Source organism: Castor canadensis, chromosome 5 (genome assembly GCF_047511655.1).
Source record: "Castor canadensis chromosome 5, mCasCan1.hap1v2, whole genome shotgun sequence".
In the NCBI taxonomy this organism is placed as follows: Eukaryota; Metazoa; Chordata; class Mammalia; order Rodentia; family Castoridae; genus Castor; species Castor canadensis.
The window spans coordinates 67,602,407-67,625,068 of record NC_133390.1 but is presented as its reverse complement, the minus strand read 5'-3'; the positions used below and the strand labels follow the sequence as shown (position 1 = coordinate 67,625,068).

The 22,662-nt window shown below is 44.3% G+C and overlaps 2 protein-coding genes across 5 annotated transcripts in view; one reads left to right on the top strand and one right to left on the bottom strand.

Annotated features, from left to right (window-relative positions):
• Positions 1 to 5,849, top strand: part of Cd80 (CD80 molecule) — a 29,846-nt gene extending 23,997 nt beyond the window's left edge. For 2 of the 3 annotated variants that reach the window (XM_020176530.2, XM_074073221.1), the window contains one exon: positions 1,683 to 5,849. The gene's annotated coding sequence lies outside the window, so the exon portion shown is untranslated. The remainder of the gene's footprint in view (positions 1 to 1,682) is intronic. The other variant, XR_012447956.1, reaches the window with a different exon arrangement.
• Positions 5,850 to 6,211: 362 nt separating this feature from the next.
• The window catches only part of Timmdc1 (translocase of inner mitochondrial membrane domain containing 1), a 48,881-nt gene continuing 32,430 nt past the window's right edge, over positions 6,212 to 22,662 (bottom strand). For both annotated transcript variants that reach the window (XM_020176543.2, XM_074073220.1), the window contains 2 exons: positions 10,282 to 10,392; positions 6,212 to 6,667 (listed from right to left, as the gene is read on the bottom strand). In XM_020176543.2, coding sequence (XP_020032132.2) covers positions 6,517 to 6,667; positions 10,282 to 10,392 — 262 coding nt within the window. In that variant the 3' untranslated portion in view covers positions 6,212 to 6,516. The remainder of the gene's footprint in view (positions 6,668 to 10,281; positions 10,393 to 22,662) is intronic.

Below are 22,662 nucleotides of genomic sequence, written 5' to 3'. Positions count from 1 at the left end.
CCGTTAAAGGAGTTAACGCAGCATTAACTTTTGTGTCAATCACACTGTGAAAATAGTCTTTTCATGTAAGAGAAGCAATAGAACACTGAAATCCAAGACTGATATTAGGGCTAAGTAAGTTCTAACCTCCATAAATCTTAACGTTAAGCTTTAACTTATGAAGTTTGGAGTAACACGAGCATAAGAAATGAGTCTGTAGAATTGCTTTTAAAAATAAAGGAAAATGACAAATAATAATGCCCTTATGTTTTGCAAAAGCATGATTTCATCTTAGTCTTACATAATTTTCTATGAGTGTCAGGCATTATGATGCATGCTTGTAATCCCAGTTACTTGGGAGATAGAGACAGAAGAATAATGAGTTAGAGGCCAGCCCAGGCAAAATTAGAGACGCTGTCTCAAAAACAAAACCAAAAGTCCTGGAGATGTGCCTCAAGTGGTACAGTACTTGCTAGAAGGCACGAGACCCTGGGGCTCCATTCCTAGTATAAAATTTCTATGAGCAGTATCTTTCTATCCTCATTTTACGGGAAAAGCCCCGAGGATCCCAGAGGTTGAGTGATTTGCCTGAGCTCATTGTGTTAGTCAGTTTTTCATTGCTGTGACAAATACCTGTCAGAAGCAATTTAAAGAAGGAAGGCTTTATTTTGGCTCATGGTTTTAGAGATTTCAGCCCATTGTTTGGCCCTCTCAACTACAGGTCCCAGAGAGACAAAAAAAATCATGGCAAAGAGGGTGTAGGAGCAAAGCTGCTTACTTCACGTTAACTGGCAAGCACAGCAAGAGAAGAAGGGGCAGGGGACAAGATACATCTTGCCAGGGCATGCCCCAGTGACCTACTTCCTCTAATTAGGCCCCACCTTCTACTTTCCACTGCCTCCCAACAATGTCATCATATTCCATCAAGATACTAATCCATTGATTAGGTCAGAGCCCTCAGGATCCAATCACTTCCCAAAAGCTTATTAGCTGGCAACCAAGTCTTTTGAGGGGACACTTCATATTGAAACTGTAACAGTCACACAGATAGGGAACCAGGACTCAAACTAGAGGGTTTTTTTTTTTTTTCCTCTTTTTTTCAAACTGGTCTTCCAACTCTGGCTCCATTCACTACACCATGATAGCCTACTGGCATCGTTTCCAATGCAGTATCTTAAAATTCCTATCCTGTTTTGTGTTTTTCCACTTCAAAATATGGCTTATCCTCAGGATTCCCTTTCCAGAATGCTCTTTGCCCTCAGATCTGTGATTATGTAGAATTTCCTGACTTTTCCTCTATCAGTCTGCTGATACTTCATAATGAAGGCATGAACCACATTTTTTACATGAAGCCCATCTGGAGCCATCTTGTCGAGTTCAAGCCATTCCATCTCTGAACATACCACACTAGGTTCATTTCATGAGTCCTGTCTTACATCATTTACCAGACTGTAGGCTTGAGAAGAGCTAACATGTCTGATACATCTTCACTCCACATATAGGAGACTGCCTGGAGTTGTTTGGAGCATGTAGTTGTTTGGTGATAGCTAGTGCTTAATAACATTTATAGACTACATCTCATATACTATTTAATTTTATTTTGGCAGTACTGAGGTTTGAATTCAGGAAAAAATATACAATCTTAATGTTTTCCTTCCTTGTGAATTTAGGACTTGAAGTATTCATTTATTTTATTTCTTCAGGTCCCACCTCCATTCATGACTTCTGGAAACTCCTTCTGATGCCCTTCAAGAATCTGTTCCGTGGGGGGAGCCTTTTCATTTCAGTGGCTATGCTGAAGTGTAGAAGAATTCAACAGGCACCATAGTAGCTCTGGTGACCTTAACAAAGGAGTTTAGAAATAAACAATTCTTCGTGTCTAAGAGGGCCCGTAGAGAAAACTAGTTTAGGACCCCCGAGTTCCCAACTCTGTTGCTCTGTCCTTCATCAGTTTGACCCTGGGTCCTGAACTGGTGTATATGTCAAAGTGCTTCTGGAAATAGAATTTGTCCAATGTTAGGTCAGCTTCAAAGACTTGATCCAATACTCCTGATGCAATACTCAAAAAGGATCGTCACTGCTAAAAAAAATGTCTAATATAACTGTGGGAAGTATTTTGGTAAGTATTCCTATATGAGAGTATTGGAAATATTATTGGCATTTGGCCAGTATTTGATTTTTCATCGTGTTTTCGTTTATGCTTTCTCACTTCTGCATCAGATTCAGGAGAAAACAGACTATCCAAAATGAATTTCCTCTGACATGTAAGATGAATGAATGCCTTTCATACCTTGAAGCAACACTCAGGTTGGAGAGGGATTGTTACAAATTCACAATCTTCTAGTTCATATTGGACTGGCAACCTTTTTAAATGGTTTTAGGCTAGCTTGACCTCATTTTTGAAATACTTAAAAAAGAAAGTCCTCATTTAAAATAAGATAGTTTTCCTGTGTATGTACTACATAGCAAGCCTATCTTGAGAGGGATAATTGAGGTGTAATAGCCTTCCATTGGGCTTCCTTAGACCCCTAGAAGTGGCTTTTCCTCTTTGGTATTTCTGGATCCTTCTGATATGAGTGGAGAAATGAAAAGCAAGAAGTCCAACTGCTGTTGCTATGATACTCACAACTCCTCTTTCTCTGAAACTATTGCCCACAACTCACTGGGTCAGGAGTAGACCCAACGGAAGCTGGGGCAATTAGATATTCTCATCTGAAAATTGGGAGTTGGACAGAAAGAGAGGAGCAAGTTTCTCAAATGTGGCTGGATTTAAAATGTTTAGTGTCGGTAGCTTTAATGAGACCAGATTCTTCTGTACAACTAAGAAACATAGGTTTACTTTTATATGGGTGCTCTCAGATCACTAAAAAAATCACTAAAGGAAATAAAGGCAGTAGGCTGATAAGAACTGAAGCAAAGAAACATATACAACACACACATATAAACACACATTTAGTTAAGATTCATAATCCTTAGACTGACCAGAAGAGAACCTCAAAAAAGAATTAGCCACAAAATAGGGCAAACCTAAGAGATAGCTGAATAATTTCAAATAAATTATATTAAATTATTTAATTTAATATAATTATTACATTTGATAAATGTGCTAGTTGGTTTTTAAAGAATTATACTTTACTTCTATTATTCTGATTATTTTTGTGATATGAATAAAATTATTTTTAAAAGCAGCTCTCTAGTTTTATAATTTCTAGATGAGTTAACCTGTATGTGATTGTGAGTAAAACAATGAACAGAAGACTAATTGCCAATCTGTCAGAAATTTATAAGTGGAATAACTACAAAAACCAAAACAGAACATATAAATTATGGTGCTGATATACTTGTGCAGAATCCCTCTATCTTTAGAGCTATGAATATTTGTCACCATCTATAATGCCTGGCTCACCAGAGCATTAGCTAAAGGCTGTTCTTACTCCACACTAATTAATACAAGACTTCTGTGATACCAAAAGGTGGAGATTTCTCTCAGCCAGTCAGCAATTAATTCTGCAGTAGACAACAGATGTGTCTTGTGCTCCAATCCAGTTCTGACACTATCTACCTAGAGCTAGCACCAGATCCCACAGGGTAAAGGCTCACTCCCCAAGACCGCCCCCTTTAGACACCAGTCGTAATCATTGGATTGTTTTACCTGGGCTTCTGATCAACTGGTTGTAAATCAGGGTTCAACTTCCTCCTTGGGTTCCATTAATTTGCTTAAGTACCTCAGAACTCAAGAAAACACATTTACCAGTTTATTATAAAAGATACAAATGAAGAGATACATAAGGCAGATTGGCATCACCAAGAATTTCACGTTTGGCTCTCCAAACCTTGTCCTTCTAGGTTTTATGGAGTCTTCATATACATGATTGATTAAATCCTTGGGCACTCGTGATCAACTCAACCTTCAGCTCCTCTCCCCTAAACAGAGGTTGTGGGGTGGGTCTGAAAGTGCTTATCCACTAATTCTGATTTAGTCTTTTGAGTGACTAGCTCCCATCCCCAAGGGTTGCTAGACATCATTTGATTCATCAGCATACAAAAAGACACTACCACTTTGGGTTTTTCAAGGACTTTAGGAGTTCTATGTCAAGGACTAAGACCAAATATGTATTTTGCAATCACACAAATAATAATTTCATTTAATATCTACTCTTGAGTGTATACTATTTTACTTGGCAGGTGAGAACAATGACACTTAAAGTGAAATGGAGCTGGAGATGTAGCTCAGTGGTACTGCGCTTGCCTAGTGTGTACAAGGCTCTGGGTTCTCTTCCTAGCACTGCCCTCTACCTATCCCCCCCAAAAAGGCTTTGCTCTAGGGCACATGCTACTAAGCAACAAGGTTAAGCTGGAAAGCCAGGCCTCTGGAGCCCATGGCTTTAGCTATTATATTGTGCAGCTCCACAGGCCTTACTCTGTTGAACAACAGTACTGTTCTAGGAAAAGTAGAACGATTCAACACCAAAATGAAATACTAGCAGTTTACCACTATAGAAGTCCTCTTTTATCTGCAGGGGATACATTCCAAGAGCCCCCCAGCATGTGCCTGAAGCTGTTGATAGGACAGAACCATATACATATATACCTATCATGGAGAACTTCCACCTTTTCACTTAAAGGGAGCACTTTACAGCTTCTCTTTGGTGAATTGGAATTGCCGGCATGTTTAAGGGGGCATTACTAAGTACAACGATGGTTACTTGAGCACAAGCACTGTGATATTTCAATAGCCTTTTGATAACCAAAAAGGCTACTAAATGACTAATGAGTAAGTATGGTATACAGTGGAGACACACTGGACAAAAGAGATGATTTCCAGACTGTGAGGCACGATTGAAACATTTTCAAGCTGTTCAGAAAGGCATGCAGCTTAAAACTTAGGAATTGTTTTTCTGAAATTTTCCATTAATATTTTTGGGCCATGGTTAACTATGGGTAACAAAACTGCGGAAAGCAAAACCACAGACAAGGAGGGGACTGCTGCATACTTATTTTAGTCCTTTGTTTACTTCTCATTTGCTAACATTTGAAATCTGTAGCACAGCTTCCTTCTTCAGCAAGCTCCTGAATGTAGCGATGGCTTGTCTCTTCTAAGAAGCTTCTGCGTAGCACGGCATGGATGCCTTGTCAGCAATACTGAGAAGAACAGAGTCACACTGTTTCTTTAATAATGCTGACCTACTTCTTTTGTTAAATTTGTATTTTATTTCAAATGGTATAGGAATTGTCTTTGATTCTTATTATGACAAAACTAAACACTACTACACATTTAGGCCAAAATGCTCCCAGGGCCCAAGGGGCCAGGGTTCTTCACAGGCTATTTGCTTTACCTAATTTCTTCCTCTCCTCCAAGTGATTCTGATGCAGGGGTGCACTGTGCTCAGCCAAGTTCTTGTTTTGTACAGCGTTATAAGAATTAACAATAGAAAACTCCAGCAAGGTAAAAGCAAGAAAGGTTTATTTGCCCCCAAAAAAAGCAAAAGTGAATGGCAGCCCTTAAGACCAGAAGTACTTTGAGTAACTGGGTATGGAAACCAGATGCCACCGAAGGGTAGGGAAACTCTTTTTATTCTCCCCAGGGCAGCTGTTTCTAGACTGGCCTTCACTGCTTTCAGTCGTTATCAGAAGCAGCTCTTCCAGATACCTTAAAGCAACTGAGGCCAATAGGAAAAGGGGAACAGGTACTAGAGAAAAGGTTAGATCAAAAAGAATTAACCTAGAAGGTAACACCCATGCACAGGAAATCAATGAGAGTCAATGCCTTGTATAGCTATCCTTATCTCAACCAGCAAAACCCCTTGTTCCTTCCTATTATTGCTTATACTCTCTCTACAACAAAATTAGAAATAAGGGCAAAATAGTTTCTGCCGGGTATTGAGGGGGTGGGGGGGAGGGGGAGAGGGAGGGGGCAGAGTGGGTGGTAAGGGAGGGGGTGGGGGCAGGGGGGAGAAATGACCCAAGCCTTGTATGTACATATGAATAATAAAAGAAAAATGAAAAAAAAAAAAAAGAAGCAGCTCTCCAAGGTTCCCAGTCTCATTTTAGCATTCCTTTCAATTCCTAGGGCATCCTCCTTTTTGTGAGACAGGTCCTGTTATATAACCCCAGCTGGCCTTGAACTCACAATCCTCCTGTGTCAGCCTCCCAAGTGCTGGGATTACAGGTATGCATCACATGCCTGGCTCCACTTACAGCATCCTTTTAAATGACTATATGAACAAATATGAAATGTGTAGAATTTAATTTTAATCTTTTGGGAAGTGTTTTACTTAATTTTGTAAAATCTTGGGCAAAGAAATTTAAGTATATAGATAAATCAATATAGATATAACACATATTTAAATTAAAGGGTAAGTAAAATAAAAGGGTAAGTAAAAACTGATTTCAGCAAAAAGAAAAAAGAGCAAGTTACTGCCACCACAAGTGCCAGTGCTTATGTCTGTCAGCAGAGTGACCACAGCCTGGCATTGACATTCATGGGCACAGTCACATGGCTTCAGTACTCCAATGAATCTCAAGTCCAGCACATTCTCAGTCCTTGTCTTGCTCCTCAGGTGATGAAGGGTTTCTAGGAAGGCTTAGCAGTGCTTCAATTTTCTTAGCATCATCATTGGATCGATTTTTCTCTAAGCTATTTTTAATTTCTGTAGGAAGTTGCTCAGTAACTTGAAGTCTGGCTTTCCTGTAACCAAAGAATAAAAAGGATGTATCAAGTACTGCTCCATTTCGTTAGTTCTTACAGAGATTTAAAACAAAACAAAAAATAGTATTTGTCTTACTTTCCCTGCTTTGGTATGGCAACTTATGAGCTCCTTGCAGTTGAAATACAATGACTTACTTCTTTCTCCTAACCTGTTCCACTCACAAGCCAGCCACGATTCCCCATTACCAAAATGAACACTGTGGCAACAGCCCTGATCCCTAACATATTCCAGGACACTGGGCCCCAGAGTCCTCACATGGCTGATCAGTGGGAGTGGACACACCCTGTGCTAAGGTGGAAGTCTTGAAGCTGGGCAGTCTTCTTGTCTTGGGATGGGAGGTGAATACTATTCCATTGTGTAAACTCTCTCACCAGACCCTGCAGGAACTGGACAAACAATGGTGATCCAAGTAGAGAAAAGTCAGACAGGACAACTCTGTAGACATGTATTTATGAAGAATTTGAAGCTAAGTTCTAAATAACAGATCAGTTTTTTTTTTAATCAAGTATTAGTGTCTTTTCTTTAAGTGATTATCAAGGTTAACTATAACTTTCTTTTCAACTCAACCAGGTTTGGCCATTTCTTCTTCTATATCTCTATCACCAGTTTTCTGTATTTTCTGCTAACTTAGGCAATTTTTAAACTGTTTGATTTCCCTATAATATATTCAGGCAAAGAATCAGACACATAAACTGGGCACCAGTGGCTCATGCCTGTAATCCTAAATACTCAGGTGGCAGAGATCAGGAGGATCATGGTTGCCAGTCTGGGCAAAAAGTTTAAGACCCTATCTCAAAATATCCAAAACAAAAAAGGGCTGGCAGAGTGGCTCAAGTGATAGAGCACCTGCAGTAATGTGAGTCCTCGAGTTCAAACCCCAGTACTGCCAAAAAAAAAAAAAAAAATCAGACATTTACTGAACTAACTCTTCAAAATATCATACATGCACACACATATATAAGCTGTACGTTTTTAATGCTATTTCTGAGGCAGGCTAGGAGTAGGGAAAGTTCAAGACTCATATGCAGGTTGCCCAGGGAAGGCCCAGACCACCCACACCTGGCAGGAAACCGCCCGTGCCCCTCCCCACTCACTGAACCCCATCTAGTTCTCCCCTTCTCATAGGTTATTGTAGTTTTTAAAAGCACCGGAAGGGCTGATGGAGTGGATCAAGTGGTAGAGTGCCTGCCTTGTAAAAGCACCTGAAGAGCAGAAACACACTCTCTTGGCTTCCGGCTTCTACCTGGGCCTCACCATGCTTCCCTTTATGTTTCGCTTCCCTAACTTTTAATACACTCCGTTTACACCCATATGTCCTGCCATGGATTCTTCCATGCAGGACAAAGAATTTGGAAGTCTTTTGATCACAAACTGAACCAGCACTGTTAACATTTTCTTTGGCCAAACTATTTTCATTATCATAACTCAAGTTACTGCTTTTACGCATTCTTAAGGTTCTCCATCTCTAAGTCACTGATCGACTTCTGTAGTTATTCTCACTTCTTTTTAATAAAATTTATTTTATTATTTATTCATATTTTCCAAATGTTAATTTTTCCATAACATACTATACATAAGAGTCAAACAGCCTCTCTACCCTTTCTCAAAGCTTTCTTTTCAAAAAAGAAGTCTCTATGACCTCTAGGGAACCAGAAATAAGCTCATACCTTCATTTTTTTGTTGTTGTTTTGGTTTTTTGCAATACTGGGGTTTGTACAAAGGACTTGTGCTTGCTAGGGAGGTGCTCTACCGCTTGAACCATGCCTACAGTCCCAGCTTTCATGTTTTTAATTCTCTAAAATATCAAATTTTATGCTGGCACTCAGAATCTTAAGTGCCTAGACAACTGCATTCCACACCCTCCATGAAGAGGAAGGAATGAATAAGCAAATATCGGATACTGTGGTAAATTCTGGCCCTCAGAACCGCTGAAAAAACTGAAGACAGTTTTGGAAAATATCTATGGTCACAGAACTAATTCATAGTCTAGCAAGGATTTAAGCTCAGTTTTCAAGGTTTTATTGGCTCCAATATGAGTGCTTTTTCTCCTACAGCACTAAAGTCCTTAGACAACAGACCTATGAAGAATTTCCATGCATGTATGCTTAAGTGCTTAACACAAATGGAGGTTTCAAATAAAATCACTAGGAAAAATGACTGCTCATCTATCCAACTACCAAAGCTACCAACAGCAGCAGCAGCAGTATCCGGGAAGCCAAATCAGGGAGAATAACTTATACTCAGGAGCACTAGAGAACATGCAGCCTGTTGATCCTATATAGAACCTGCACCAAGTCTATCATCATTCTGATTACCCTACCCCGGGAAACGGAAATTACTGAACCCTAGGAAATGACTGGATGAACAGGCAAAAGTTTTCATGCTCCTAGTAATATGTCACTCACGAACAGCAAATGTGTCTACTTTTGTCTACAGCAAGAAGTGGAATTTTTCAATGTGCAGCCTTAACATGTTCCGTATTATTTATAGGTATAAGTAGTACAGGGGATAGGACTTTTTTTTTTTTGGTGGCACTGGGGCTTGAACTCAGGGCCTCACACTTCCTAAGTAGGCACTCTTACTGCTTCAGCCACTCTGCCAGCCTGGGATATCACTTTTTCAACAAGCCAAGTAAAGCTCATTGCTTGATATGCATTCCCTTTAAATGATTTCCTACACAATCAAGAATGTAAGAAAAGAGCCAGATATGGTGGATCATGCTTGCAATCCTAGCTACTTGGGAGGCAGAGATTGGGAATATCAAGGTTTGAGGCCAGCCTGGGCAAAAAGTTTGCAAGACCCCATCTTAACCAATAGCTGGGTGTGGTAGTACCTGTCACCCCAGCTACATGGAGATGCACAAATAGGAGGATCACAGTCTAGGTCTGCACAGGCAAAAAAAGCAAGACTCTATCTCAAAAATAACCAGCACAAAAATGGTTGACAGTGTGGTTCAAGTGGTAGAATACCTTATTAGCAGAGTTCAATCCTCAGTACTGCTTGGAAGAAGGAAGAAAGGGAGGGAAGGAAGGAAGGAAACCAAATGAAATGTATATAACAACTTTTTTTTTTTGCTGTACTGGGGTTTGAACTTAGGCAATCACGGTACTTGAACCATGACCCTAGTCCTTTTAGCTTTAGTTATTTTTCAGATAGGATCTCCTGCTTTTGCCCAGGGCTGGCCTTGGACCATTATCCTTTTACCTATACCTCCCTGTAGTTGGGATTACAGTGGTGCCCCACCATGCTAAACTTATTTGTTGAAATGGGGTCTCATTAACTTTTTGCCCAGGATGGCCTTGCAGCAATCCTCCCAGACTCTACCTCTGGAGTAGCTGGGAATATAGATGTGAGCCACCACGGTTGCCATTTTAACATTTTTAGAAAGTAAAGGAAGGTTCCCATCAGATTAAGTAAAATTAGTGCTTTTCATTTACTCATTCTCCCTAATTACACTCAAGGACTACGAAGGGTGTGAGTTTAAGGACACAGTAAAAATAAATTCCTCACTGAACTGAGTGGCAGTTTAGAGCCTGTGGTTTAGCAGAGCACAACCTTACAGTCTGCCCCCTGGTATTTCCATGCTCCTTACCACTCTTCCAGTTTCAGCTCATGGAGTGCCTTGAGGTCCTTCTGTTTCCGCTCCTGAACAGTCTCACCGCAGTACTTCTGAAGTGCCACCAACAGACTTCCTACAGGTGTTCTGAGGGAAAGCAGAGAGAAAGCATAGCCAAAGAGTTACCAGACCAAGCAGCATGTGAGCCCTCTGCTGAGCACCACCACAGAGCCACATGGTTACTATCTGAGAGAACATTCAACAATTGAAACGCTTTTGTCAAATAAAGAAAAAATATTGACAAAATTTCCTCCCCAGTCTGAACAACAAATAAAAACAATCTTTGTAGGCTGGGACAGGTGGTACATGACTGTAATCCCAGTCCTTGGGAAGGAGAGGCAGGAGAGAATTTGAGGCCAGCCTGTGTTACTCAGTGAGACCCTGTGTACCCACCACCACTAAAAAAATACAACTAAATCAATACTTGTAACTTTCCAGTTAACTGGTATAAAAAAATAACAGACTAGAAATTGGCTCTGTTTTTTTTTTTTAATCATGAATGAGAAATAAGCTAGTACAAAGAGGGAAAAAATATATTTACGGCCAATTCCAGCAAGCAGTTCTAAACTAAACTAAAAGTTTCTCAGAAATGAAAATACTAGTTTAGAATGGTACCAGTCCCCTAGGGAACAGGAAGTATGGAGGGCAGCCTTCCTTGGAGAATATGCTACTGGCTTCTGGGGAGAGAGCCACTAAAGCATACCAGAATTCAAGAGTCTGGCACCACTCACTCAGTTGCACTGCCAATAGTTACCCACTCAGGAGCTGATTTAGATCATTGTTATGGTGATGAAGGCAGCTGTTCTCAAAAGAGAAAGTTTTTGACTTTGGTATAACTTAAATTTCCCACGGCTATACTTTTTAGTAATCTTGTTTAAACAACTATTTTTGCTGAGTAGAAACAAGCCAAATGTCCCCACAGAACGGATAAAGAAACTGTGGTATAGATACATATGCAGCAGAAGCTTATTTATGGTTGAAGAAGGAAGGGGGCTGTGTCATGTGGCAAGTCCCATAGAGCTGGAGGCACCATCTGCCTTAAAAGGAGAGAGGAGGCTAAGCCTGCAGATTAAGGTAGGCCCAGTCCCCAGGTTGAGACAAGAGACTAAGAGTTTTGGCAGGACCTGTGAGCACACAAGAGTGAGGAGCCAGGAATGTGCTAAAATAGAATAAGGACTTAGTGATTTGGTCTGTGACCCTCCAGCAGAATGCTCTATGACATTCTGATGGCATTCTGACGATACTTTTCACTGGCAAGTTACAATTATGGGACCTAATGACAGTCCATATCAGGGTGGTGTATTCTTTTTGACAAAATCCTTTTTCTGCAGATTACCCCTTTGAACCTATAGCTGGATTTACAAGAACTTATCATCCAAATATTAACAATAATAGCATTTGTCTTCATATTCTAAGATAACAGTGGTCTCCTATTCTAACTATTCCTAAAGTTCTTTTATTCATTTGTTCACTGCTATGCAATCCAAACCTAGATGATTCCCTAGTGAGGTAGTGTAGTAACAGGGAAAGAAACCAACAAGGGGATTCTACCCTCCTTAGCAAAAGGTCACCTCCCCATGCTGAATTCCTTCTTGTCCTCACCCACCCTCAGACATCCCCTCAGTGGTAAATTCCTTTTCAATTGCAAATTCCTTTGCAGATGTAAGTTTCCCAAAAGAAAAGGGAGTCTCTTGGCTGGTTCAGACCAGAAAATGCCTGGTAAAGGGAAATCGGTCCTCAATCTGACTTCTCAGGTAAAGCCCTCTACTTCAGACCTTATGGATGAAGAGGAAGATAGCCTTGAAACAGGGCCATAAAACATGGTAAACTATCAACATAGAAAAATCATTAGCATTTCTATACACTAACAATGAGCAAAGTGAAAAAGAATGTATGAAAACAATTCCATTTACAATAGCCTCAAAAAAAATCAAATACCTAGGTGTAAACCTAACAAAAGATGTGAAAGACCTCTACAAGGAAAACTATACACTTCTGAAGAAAGAGATTGAGGAAGACTATAGAAAGTGGAGAGATCTCCCATGCTCATGGATTGGTAGAATCAACATAGTAAAAAGTAATCCCAAAAAGTAATCCCAAAAGTAATCTACGTGCTTAATGCAATTCCCATCAAAATTCCAATGACATTCATTAAAGAGATTGAAAAATCTACTGTGAAATTTATATGGAAACACAAGAGGCCACAAATAGCCAAGGCAATACACAGTCAAAAGAACAATGCAGGAGGTATCACAATACCTGACTTCAAACTATATTACAAAGTGAAAGGAATATGAGGTCTCAGCGGGCCCCAACCCCCTTGTTGGAGAAACCAGTACCAAACATCCCATGTAGATAAGATAAGCAATGAGGCAGGGCTCAGTTAGGGCATATAGAATGTGAGGAATGCAAGATGTGAGATACGAGCAAGATGTGAGATACGAGCAAGATGTGAGGTACGAGCAAGATGTGAAGTACGTGCAGGATGTGCTCTGCCTGCTTGTCTAATGTTGATAACAAAAATATGCACGCCACTGCAGTCTATATAAGATTTCCCCCTAAGAGGCTCAGGGTCTTGCTTTCCTAACCGGTCCTGCGTGTCCGTGTGGGAGCTCGACCCTGGCTAGCCAGTCCAATAAACTCTGCTTTGTTGATTGCATTCACGCCTGGCTCTCTGTCTCTCGGGGGAATAGGATTCCGGGTCCTAACATTTGGAGGTCCCACCGAGATTTCATTTTCTCGAGAGACAGAACCTGCCTGCGAGAAAGCAGGGGCGATCCCAAGTCCTAGGCGTTGGGAGGGGATCCCAGACCCTCATTTGGAGGAACTTGAGTGTTCCATTTGGGCCGCGGCGGGGATTCGGCCAATCCCCAGGGAGATTCATTCTGGGAATCTCGCAAGGAGGACCACAGGGTCCTATTGGGAGAGGCTTTCCTCTCATTTGGGCTCGAGCATTTTAGGAACCCTGGCGCCAGGTGAAGAACTAATTGAGCTAGTCGACCGACCACCCGTCAAGTGGACGCCTTTCGGCCTGATATCCCAGTTGGACGGTGAGGAGGTTGAATGGGGTGCGCACCAGTGTGAGAGAAGGACCGGTCCGAGCGAGTGCTGGAGAGTGTTGTGTGTGTGTGGAATTATTGTTGCCTTTACCCTTTTTGTTCTATCTCTCTTGGTGTTTGAGTCTCCTTCCACAATGGGACAGGGACAAACAACCCCAAAGTCTCTGATCCTTTCTCACTTTCCAGAAGTTAAAGAAAGGGCCTTAAATGCGGGTCTGGTCATCAAGAAAGGTAAGTTCGACACCTTTTGTTCTGCAGAGTGGCCCACCTTTGGAGTCGGGTGGCCCATTCAAGGTTCCCTCTCCCTAGACCTGATCACTAAGGTTAAAGCAGTCATTTTTCAGCCAGACAATCGAGGCCATCCAGACCAAGTTTCTTACATTTTGGTTTGGGAGGATCTGGTGAGGAACCCTCCCCCTTGGTTAACAGTTTTTCTGACCCACCCCTCCAGTTCGGCCCCCGGGGCTAAAACCCCAGTCACACCCGCCTTGGTCATAAAGGAGGAGGAAAAACTTCCTCTTCCCACCTTGACCGGTCCTCAAATTAGGGCATCTCCTTCACCATCTCCGGTCTTACCAGAGAGTTCCCCCCTTTACCCATCCCTCGCAGGGGCAGAGGAAGATCGGCCGCCTCCATACGTGACTCCCCCTGGCCAAGCCAGTGCCCCGGAGGAGGAAATTTCCTCATCCTCCTCAACAGGACTGGCAGCAGGAGGAGGAATGGGTCGAAGACTTCGCCCCCGAGGGATCCGGGAAAGGGAGGGGGAAGACGGGCCCCCCTCATCAACACAGGGGGAGGAAACTGTCCCTACACTTCCAGTCCGGATGGTGGGCCAAGGGGGACCGGGAGGAGGGCAACAGTTTCAGTACTGGCCCTTCTCCTCCAGTGATCTATATAACTGGAGGACGCAGAACCCGCCCTTTTCTGAAGACCCCAAGTGTCTCATAGATCTCCTGGAGTCCATCATGCATACACACCGCCCCACTTGGGATGACTGTCATCAGCTGCTCAATACTCTTTTTACGACGGAGGAACGAGAGCGCATCCTCAACGAAGCGAGGAAGAATGTCTTGGGGGATAATGGGAGACCCACAACTCTCCAACCGGCCATAGACGAGGCTTTTCCCCTACGCCGCCCTGATTGGGATTTCGGGACCGCAGAAGGTAGGGAGCGTCTTCGGATCTACCGCCAGACTCTGATGGCCGGTCTCCGAGCGGCCGCTAGAAGGCCCACCAATTTTGCAAAAGTAAAAGCAGTCATTCAAGGGGAAAACGAAAGCCCAGCCGGTTTCTTAGAGCGCCTCTATGAGGCATACCGTCAGTACACCCCGATTGAACCTGAGGCGGACCTCCACCGGTCTGCTGTGGTACTCTCATTCATTAATCAGGCAGCCCCAGACATTAGGAGAAAACTCAATAAACAGGAAAACTTAGGGGAGATGACTATAAGGGAAATGCTACAGGTAGCAGAAAAGGTCTTTACCGCTAGGGAAACTCCAGAAGAAAGGGAGGAAAGACAGAGAAAGGAAGACAGGGAAGCCCAGGAGAAATTGAGAAAGGAGGACCGGGAGTTCCAGGCTAAGGAAAACCGAAAGCAACAGAGAGAAATGGCTCGTATTTTCCTAGCGGGTGTCCGGGACCAACCCAGAGGAGGGGGCCACGCCAGGACCCCGGATAAGGAACACTGTTTTTACTGTAAGGAAACGGGGCATTGGAAGAGAGAATGTCCTAAGTTAAAGGGAAGAAGAGGGTTTGGAAGGAGACCGGGGGAAAACAGGGAAAGGGAACGAGCAGTAGAGCAGGCCAGAGTCCTACTAGCCGGAGAAGAGGACTGAAGGAGACGGGGCTCAGACCCCCTCCCCGAGTCCTGGGTAACAATGCATGTGGAGGGGAAGCCGATGGGGTTCATGGTGGATACCGGCGCCCAATATTCGGTTTTAAACAAGGCACATGGACCTTTGAACAAGGCACGAACAAGTGTTGTTCAGGGGGCCACCGGTACGCAGTTATGTACATGGACTACCAAAAGAAAGGTGAACTTAGGAAAACACCAGGTCACACACTCCTTCTTGGTCGTCCCTGAGAGCCCCGCTCCCCTGCTCGGACGGGACCTACTCACCAAAATAGGGGCCCATATCCATTTTGAACCAGATGGAATAATTGTGACTGATCGAGAAGGGAGCCCGATTCATGTCTTGTCCCTATCATTGGCTGACGAGCATCGTCTGTTTGAGAGTCAACAGGAACCAGGAGGGGACATGACTCATTGGGTAAAAAGATTTCCCACGGCCTGGGCGGAGACTGCGGGAACCGGCCTCGCCAAACACCTCCCGCCCGTAGTTATACAATTGAAGGCTTCTGCTCTCCCCATTCGGGTGAAACAGTATCCTATGCCTGAGGAGGCCCGAAGAGGCATAGCCCCTCATATCCACAGGCTAATAAAGGAAGGAGTACTGCGACCTTGTCAGTCTGCCTGGAATACTCCTCTGCTCCCTGTCCGAAAGCCGGGAAGCGGGGACTATAGGCCTGTGCAAGACCTACGAAAGGTAAACGAGCGGACGGAGGACATTCATCCCACCGTTCCAAATCCCTATACCTTGCTCAGCCACCTACCCCCCTCGCAAGTATGGTATACAACCCTTGATTTGAAAGATGCTTTCTTCAGCATTCCATTGTCAGAAATTAGTCAGCCGCTATTTGCTTTCGAATGGCAAGAAGATGGGGGCCAATCCGGACAGCTCACTTGGACCAGACTGCCGCAAGGATTTAAAAACTCTCCCACCCTGTTTAATGAGGCCCTGAGCCAGGACCTGGAACCTTTTCGTCGGAGCCACCCACGAGTCACTCTATTACAGTATGTTGATGACTTACTGTTAGCGGCAGAAACCCGAGAGGAGTGCATCAAGGCTACTGAACACCTGCTAACGGAATTAGGTGAGCTGGGGTATCGGGCAAGTGCCAAGAAAACTCACATCTGTAAAAGGTCAGTGACGTATTTGGGTTATCGGATTGCAGATGGGGCAAGGTGGCTGACTGATGCCATGAAACAGACTATTCTGGCTATCCCATCCCCAACATCCACTAGGGGGGTGAGAGAATTCCTGGGCTCCGCGGGGTTCTGTAGACTCTGGATTCCAGGATTTGCGGAAATAGCCAGACCCCTATATGAGGCCACCAAAGAAGCTCCAGATTGGAGTTGGGGAGAGAGAGAACAACAGGCCTTTGATCAGCTAAAAGACGCTCTTTTGCAGGCCCCTGCCTTAGCCTTGCCAGATCCTACAAGACCATTCACTCTGTTTGTAGATGAGAAAAAGGGGGTAGCCAAAGGAGTCTTGACCCAACAGCTAGGTCCCTGGAAGAGACCAGTGGCATACTTTTCCAAGAAATTAGACGCAGTAGCGGCAGGATGGCCCCCCTGCCTCCGCATCATAGCGGCCATTGCCGTGCTGGTGAGAGAAGCCGATAAACTAACCTTTGGACAGGCCCTCTGGGTAACGGCCCCTCACCCGGTGGAGGGAATCCTTAAACAACCCCCTGGGAAATGGATGACGAATGCCAGGCTCACCCACTACCAGGGGCTCTTGTTGGATTCCCCTCGGATCACATTCACAGATCCCGTAATCCTGAACCCTGCCACCTTGTTGCCTAACCCGGAACTGCAGACACCTGTCCATAACTGCAAAGAATTCCTCTCCGAAGTTACACAGAGGCCCTGGAGAGGGCAAAAGGAAAGCGAGTCAATATCTACACCGATAGCCGCTATGCTTTCGGTACCATCCATGTCCACGGGGCCATCTATCGCGAAAGAGGATTCCGCACAGCAGAAGGAAAACATCTAAAGAACCTAGCCGAAGTCCAGCGTCTATTAATGGCAGTGGAAAAACCGAAGGCAGTGGCAGTGATGTATGTCCCGGGCCACCAGTCTGCCAAGACGCCGGAAGCTGTCGGTAACAACAGAGCAGATCAAGAAGCAAAGAGAGTAGCAATGGTGAGTCCTCCCATGGAGACAGGGCAACCTTCCACGGTTGCGGCGATAGACGTGCCGGTCCCAGAGCTCCCTCCACTACCCCCCCGACCAGAATACTCCACAGAGGATTTCACTTGGATGAGAGCCCACTCCCCCTTTAGAGAAGGGGAAGACGGATGGAAAAGCGACTTGGAAGGCAAGTTAATTCTGCCTGAAAAACTCGGACGATTCCTGTTGGCTAACTTACATAAGTCCACCCATTTGGGGCGGAGAAAATTACTAGACTTGTTGACATCTGCGCAGCTCCGATTTCCGAACCAGACCATAGCAGTCCGCCAAATTGTGGAAGATTGTGCCAGCTGCACAATCATGAAACCAGGACGAAGGGAGGGGCACCATACAGGTACTCGGGAACGGGGGAGGGCTCCGGGAAGAAGTTGGGAAGTGGATTTTACTGAGGTAAAACCGGGAAAGTTTGGGTACAAATATTTGCTGGTATTCATAGATACCTTTTCAGGCTGGGTGGAGGCTTTTCCTACAAAGAAGGAGACGAGTCAGGTAGTGGCAAAGGCTTTGCTAGAGGAAATCATACCCAGATATGGGGTGCCCGAGGCAATTGGGTCAGATAACGGTCCGGCTTTTGTTAGTAAGGTCCTGCAGGGACTAGCCCAGACTATGGGGGCCAATTGGAAGCTACATTGTGAATATAACCCCCAGAGCTCAGGGCAAGTAGAAAGGATGAATAGGACACTAAAGGAGACTTTAGCCAAATTGGCCCTGGAGACTGGCGGTGATTGGGTGACGCTCCTTCCCTTGGCCATCTTCCGAGTCCGGAACTCCCCCTATGTCCATGGGCTAACTCCCTTTGAGATCCTGTATGGGGCTCCACCCCCCATCATTCAGAGGACCTTAAGCCCAGAACTAGGTGATCTGGCCCCAAATTACCTGACCATGTTGCAGGCTTTAGCTAAAGTGCAACAACGGATTTGGCCCTTAATTCAAGCATACCACGCTGTTAAGAGGGACCCGGCTCCGGAACATGGCATAGTCCCGGGTGACATGGTATGGGTTAAAAGGCATCAGTCCAAAACCCTAGAGCCTAGATGGAAAGGACCTTATGTTGTACTGTTTACTACCCCTACCGCCCTCAAGGTTGATGGCATCGGACCTTGGATCCACCACTCCCACGTGCGTCGAGCCAATCATCAAAAACAAGAAGGGGTCAAGGAGTGGACTGTACGGCGGCACCCAGACAACCCATTAAAGCTAAAGCTTTTGTGGCCCCGGGAACATGCAGAGCCTTCAGGAGCAGCCACGGATGGGGTGGCTGATCGCTCTGATCTTGCTCAATGCCCAGAGCGGGAGCCTCGCAGAAACCAACCCTCACCAGCCCTATAAGCAAACCTGGATACTCACCGATGGGGAGACTCATACCACCCTCAACGAGACTACTCGCACTGCCCCCATAGGAACTTGGTGGCCGGAGCTTCAGTTCTGCTTCAGAGACATCAATCCTGCCTACAAGTCTACTGCCCCGGAGTCAGCCCGACGTTATGGGTTTTATGCCTGCCCCGGCCACAAAAAGAACCAGGAATGTGGGGGGATACAATACTCCTTCTGTAGGTCATGGGCATGTGTCACATCCAATGATAGTGAATGGAAATGGGGGATATCAAAATCAGACCTAGTCAAATTTGCCTTTGTAAATGGGATATTAAGGGGGCACAGAATTCCAATACCCACCCATAAATGCCAGCCCACGGATCTAGATAGAATCAAGGTCACTTTCACTGAAACTGGCAAGAAGGACACCCCTGGGTGGATACAAGGTAAGGTATGGGGACTTGTATTTTATAAATATGGTGGACATGCTGGCTCGACCATAGTGGTCAGATTAAAAATTGAGCCCATAGGGCCACCGTCCACAGCTGTAGGCCCCAATAAGGTACTTAGGCCGCCCAATGTAAAGCCATCTCCCCAACCTTCCACAACTCACCACCTTCCCTCAACCATAGCTCGGGCTAATGTTACAACTCCAAGACCATCAGAAACCAGCCCTCCCCTGGTGAGGCCCAGTCTCATGACCGCATCTAAAGACCCGCTCTGGGAGCTAGTGGGTGCTGCCTTCCTGACGTTAAACCACACCAACCCTAACATGACTAACTCCTGTTGGTTATGTTATGATGTGAGGCCCCCATTCTATGAGGCAATAGGGCTAAACACCACTCACGATACCTCATCTGAGGAAAACCCTAGTCAATGTTCCTGGGGAGACCGTAAGAGAGGTCTGACCATACAGCAGGTAAACGGCCAAGGAACCTGCTTAGGAAAAGTGCCAAAGAACAGACGGGACTTATGTACTGTTATTAACGCCAGTTCTACCTGGGGAAATGCTATTAAATGGGTAATTCCAAAGGACAATGGGTGGTGGCTATGCTCGCAGTCCGGACTCACCCCATGCCTATCAACTAAGGTGTTTAACAGCTCTAAAGAATTCTGTGTTATAGTGGTTGTGCTGCCCCGCATCCTCTATCATTCGGAGGAAAGTCTATATTCATACTGGAATATAGGAACAGGTGAGAGAAAGAAGAGAGAGCCTATTTCTACACTAACCATTGCTACCCTACTTAGCCTAGGGGTGGCTGGGGCAGGGACCGGCATAGCCTCCCTGGCTACTCAACATAAAGGGATGTCTTCGCTGCGCGCAGCCATAGACGAAGATATAGAGAGAATAGAAACCTCCATTAGCCACCTAGAAAAATCCCTCACTTCTCTGTCTGAGGTAGTACTTCAAAACCGACGAGGTCTGGACTTGTTGTTCCTCCAAAAAGGGGGACTATGCGTTGCTCTAGGGGAAGAATGTTGTTTTTACGCTGACCATACCGGAGTTGTTCGTGACTCCATGTCTAAACTCCGAAAGAGCCTGGAACAAAGAAAACGAGAAAAAGAGGCAGGGGAAAGCTGGTTCGAGTCTTGGTTTAACCAGTCCCCATGGTTGGCTACCCTTTTATCTGCACTGGCAGGGCCAATAATAATCATCCTACTGCTTGTTACCATAGGACCCTGGATTCTAAACCGACTTATGACTTTTGTCAAAAGTCGAATTAATACTATCCAACTTCTGGTCCTCCGCCAACAATATCAGGCTCTTCATCCTCTCGAGGATGATTCCTCAATTTAGGCCATAAGAAAGGGGGGAATGAAAGGAATATGAGGTCTCAGCGGGCCCCAACCCCCTTGTTGGAGAAACCAGTACCAAACATCCCATGTAGATAAGATAAGCAATGAGGCAGGGCTCAGTTAGGGCATATAGAATGTGAGGAATGCAAGATGTGAGATACGAGCAAGATGTGAGATACGAGCAAGATGTGAGGTACGAGCAAGATGTGAAGTACGTGCAGGATGTGCTCTGCCTGCTTGTCTAATGTTGATAACAAAAATATGCACGCCACTGCAGTCTATATAAGATTTCCCCCTAAGAGGCTCAGGGTCTTGCTTTCCTAACCGGTCCTGCGTGTCCGTGTGGGAGCTCGACCCTGGCTAGCCAGTCCAATAAACTCTGCTTTGTTGATTGCATTCACGCCTGGCTCTCTGTCTCTCGGGGGAATAGGATTCCGGGTCCTAACAAAAGCAATAACAATAAAAACAGCATGGTACTGGCACAAAAACAGACATGAAGACCAGTGGAACAGAATAGAGGATCCAGATATGAAGCCACACAACTATAAGCAACTTATCTTTGACAAAGGAGCTAAAAATATAAGATGGAGAAATAGCAGCCTCTTCAACAAAAACTGCTGGGAAAACTGGTTAGCAGTCTGCAAAAAACTGAAACTAGATCCATGTATATCACCCTATACCAACATTAACTCAAAATGGATCAAGGATCTTAATATCAGACCCCACACTCTTAAGTTGATACAGGAAAGAGTAGGAAATACTCTGGAGTTGGTAGGTATAGGTAAGAACTTTCTCAATGAAACCCCAGCAGCACAGCAACTAAGACATAGCATAGATAAATGGGACCTCATAAAGCTAAAAAGCTTCTGTTCATCAAAAGAAATGGTCTCTAAACTGAAGAGAACATCCACAGAGTGGGAGAAAATATTTGCCAACTATACATCAGACAAAGGACTGATAGCCAGAATATACAGGGAACTTAAAAAACTAAATTCTCCCAAAACTAATGAACCAATAAATAAATGGGCAAGTGAACTAAACAGAACTTTCTCAAAAGAAGAAATTCAAATGGCCAGAAAACACATGAAAAAATGCTCACCATCTCTAGCAATAATGGAAATGCAAATTAAAACCATGCTAAGATTCCACCTCACCCCTGTTAGAATAGCCATCATCAGCAACACCACCAACAATAGGTGTTGGCGAGGATGCGGGGAAAAAGGAACCCTCTTACACTGTTGATGGGAATGTAAACTAGTACAACCACTCTGGAAAAAAATTTGGAGGCTACTTAAAAAGCTAGACATCGATCTACCATTTGATCTAGTAATACCACTCTTGGGGATATACCCAAAAGACTGTGACACAGGTTACTCCAGAGGCACCTGCACACCCATGTTTATTGCAGCACTATTCACAATAGCCAAGTTATGGAAACAGCCAAGATGCCCCACCACTGATGAATGGATTAAGAAAATGTGTATCTATACACAATGGAATTCTATGCAGCCATGAAGAACGAGATGTTATCATTCGCTGGTAAATGGATGGAATTGGAGAACATCATTCTGAGTGAGGTTAGCCTGGCCCAAAAGACCAAAAATCGTATGTTCTCCCTCATATGTGGACATTAGATCAAGGGCAAACACAACAAGGGGATTGGACTATGAGCATATGATAAAAGCGAGAGCACACAAGGGAGGGGTGAGGATAGGTAAGACACCTAAAAAATTAGCTAGCATTTGTTGCCCTCAACACAGAGAAACTAAAGCAGATACCTTAAAAGCAACTGAGGCCAATAGGAAAAGGGGAACAGGTACTAGAGAAAAGGTTAGATCAAAAAGAAGTAACCTAGAAGGTAACACCCACGCACAGGAAATCAATGTGAGTCAATGCCCTGTATAGCTATCCTTATCTCAACCAGCAAAAACCCTTGTTCCTTCCTATTATTGCTTATACTCTCTCTACAACAAAATTAGAAATAAGGGCAAAATAGTTTCTGCTGGGTATTGAGGGGGGGGGAGAGGGAGGGGGTGGAGTGGGTGGTAAGGGAGGGGGTAGGGGCAGGGGGGAGAAATGAACCAAGCCTTGTATGCACATATGAATAATAAAAGGAAAAGGAAAAAAAAAAAAACATGGTAAACTGTCAAT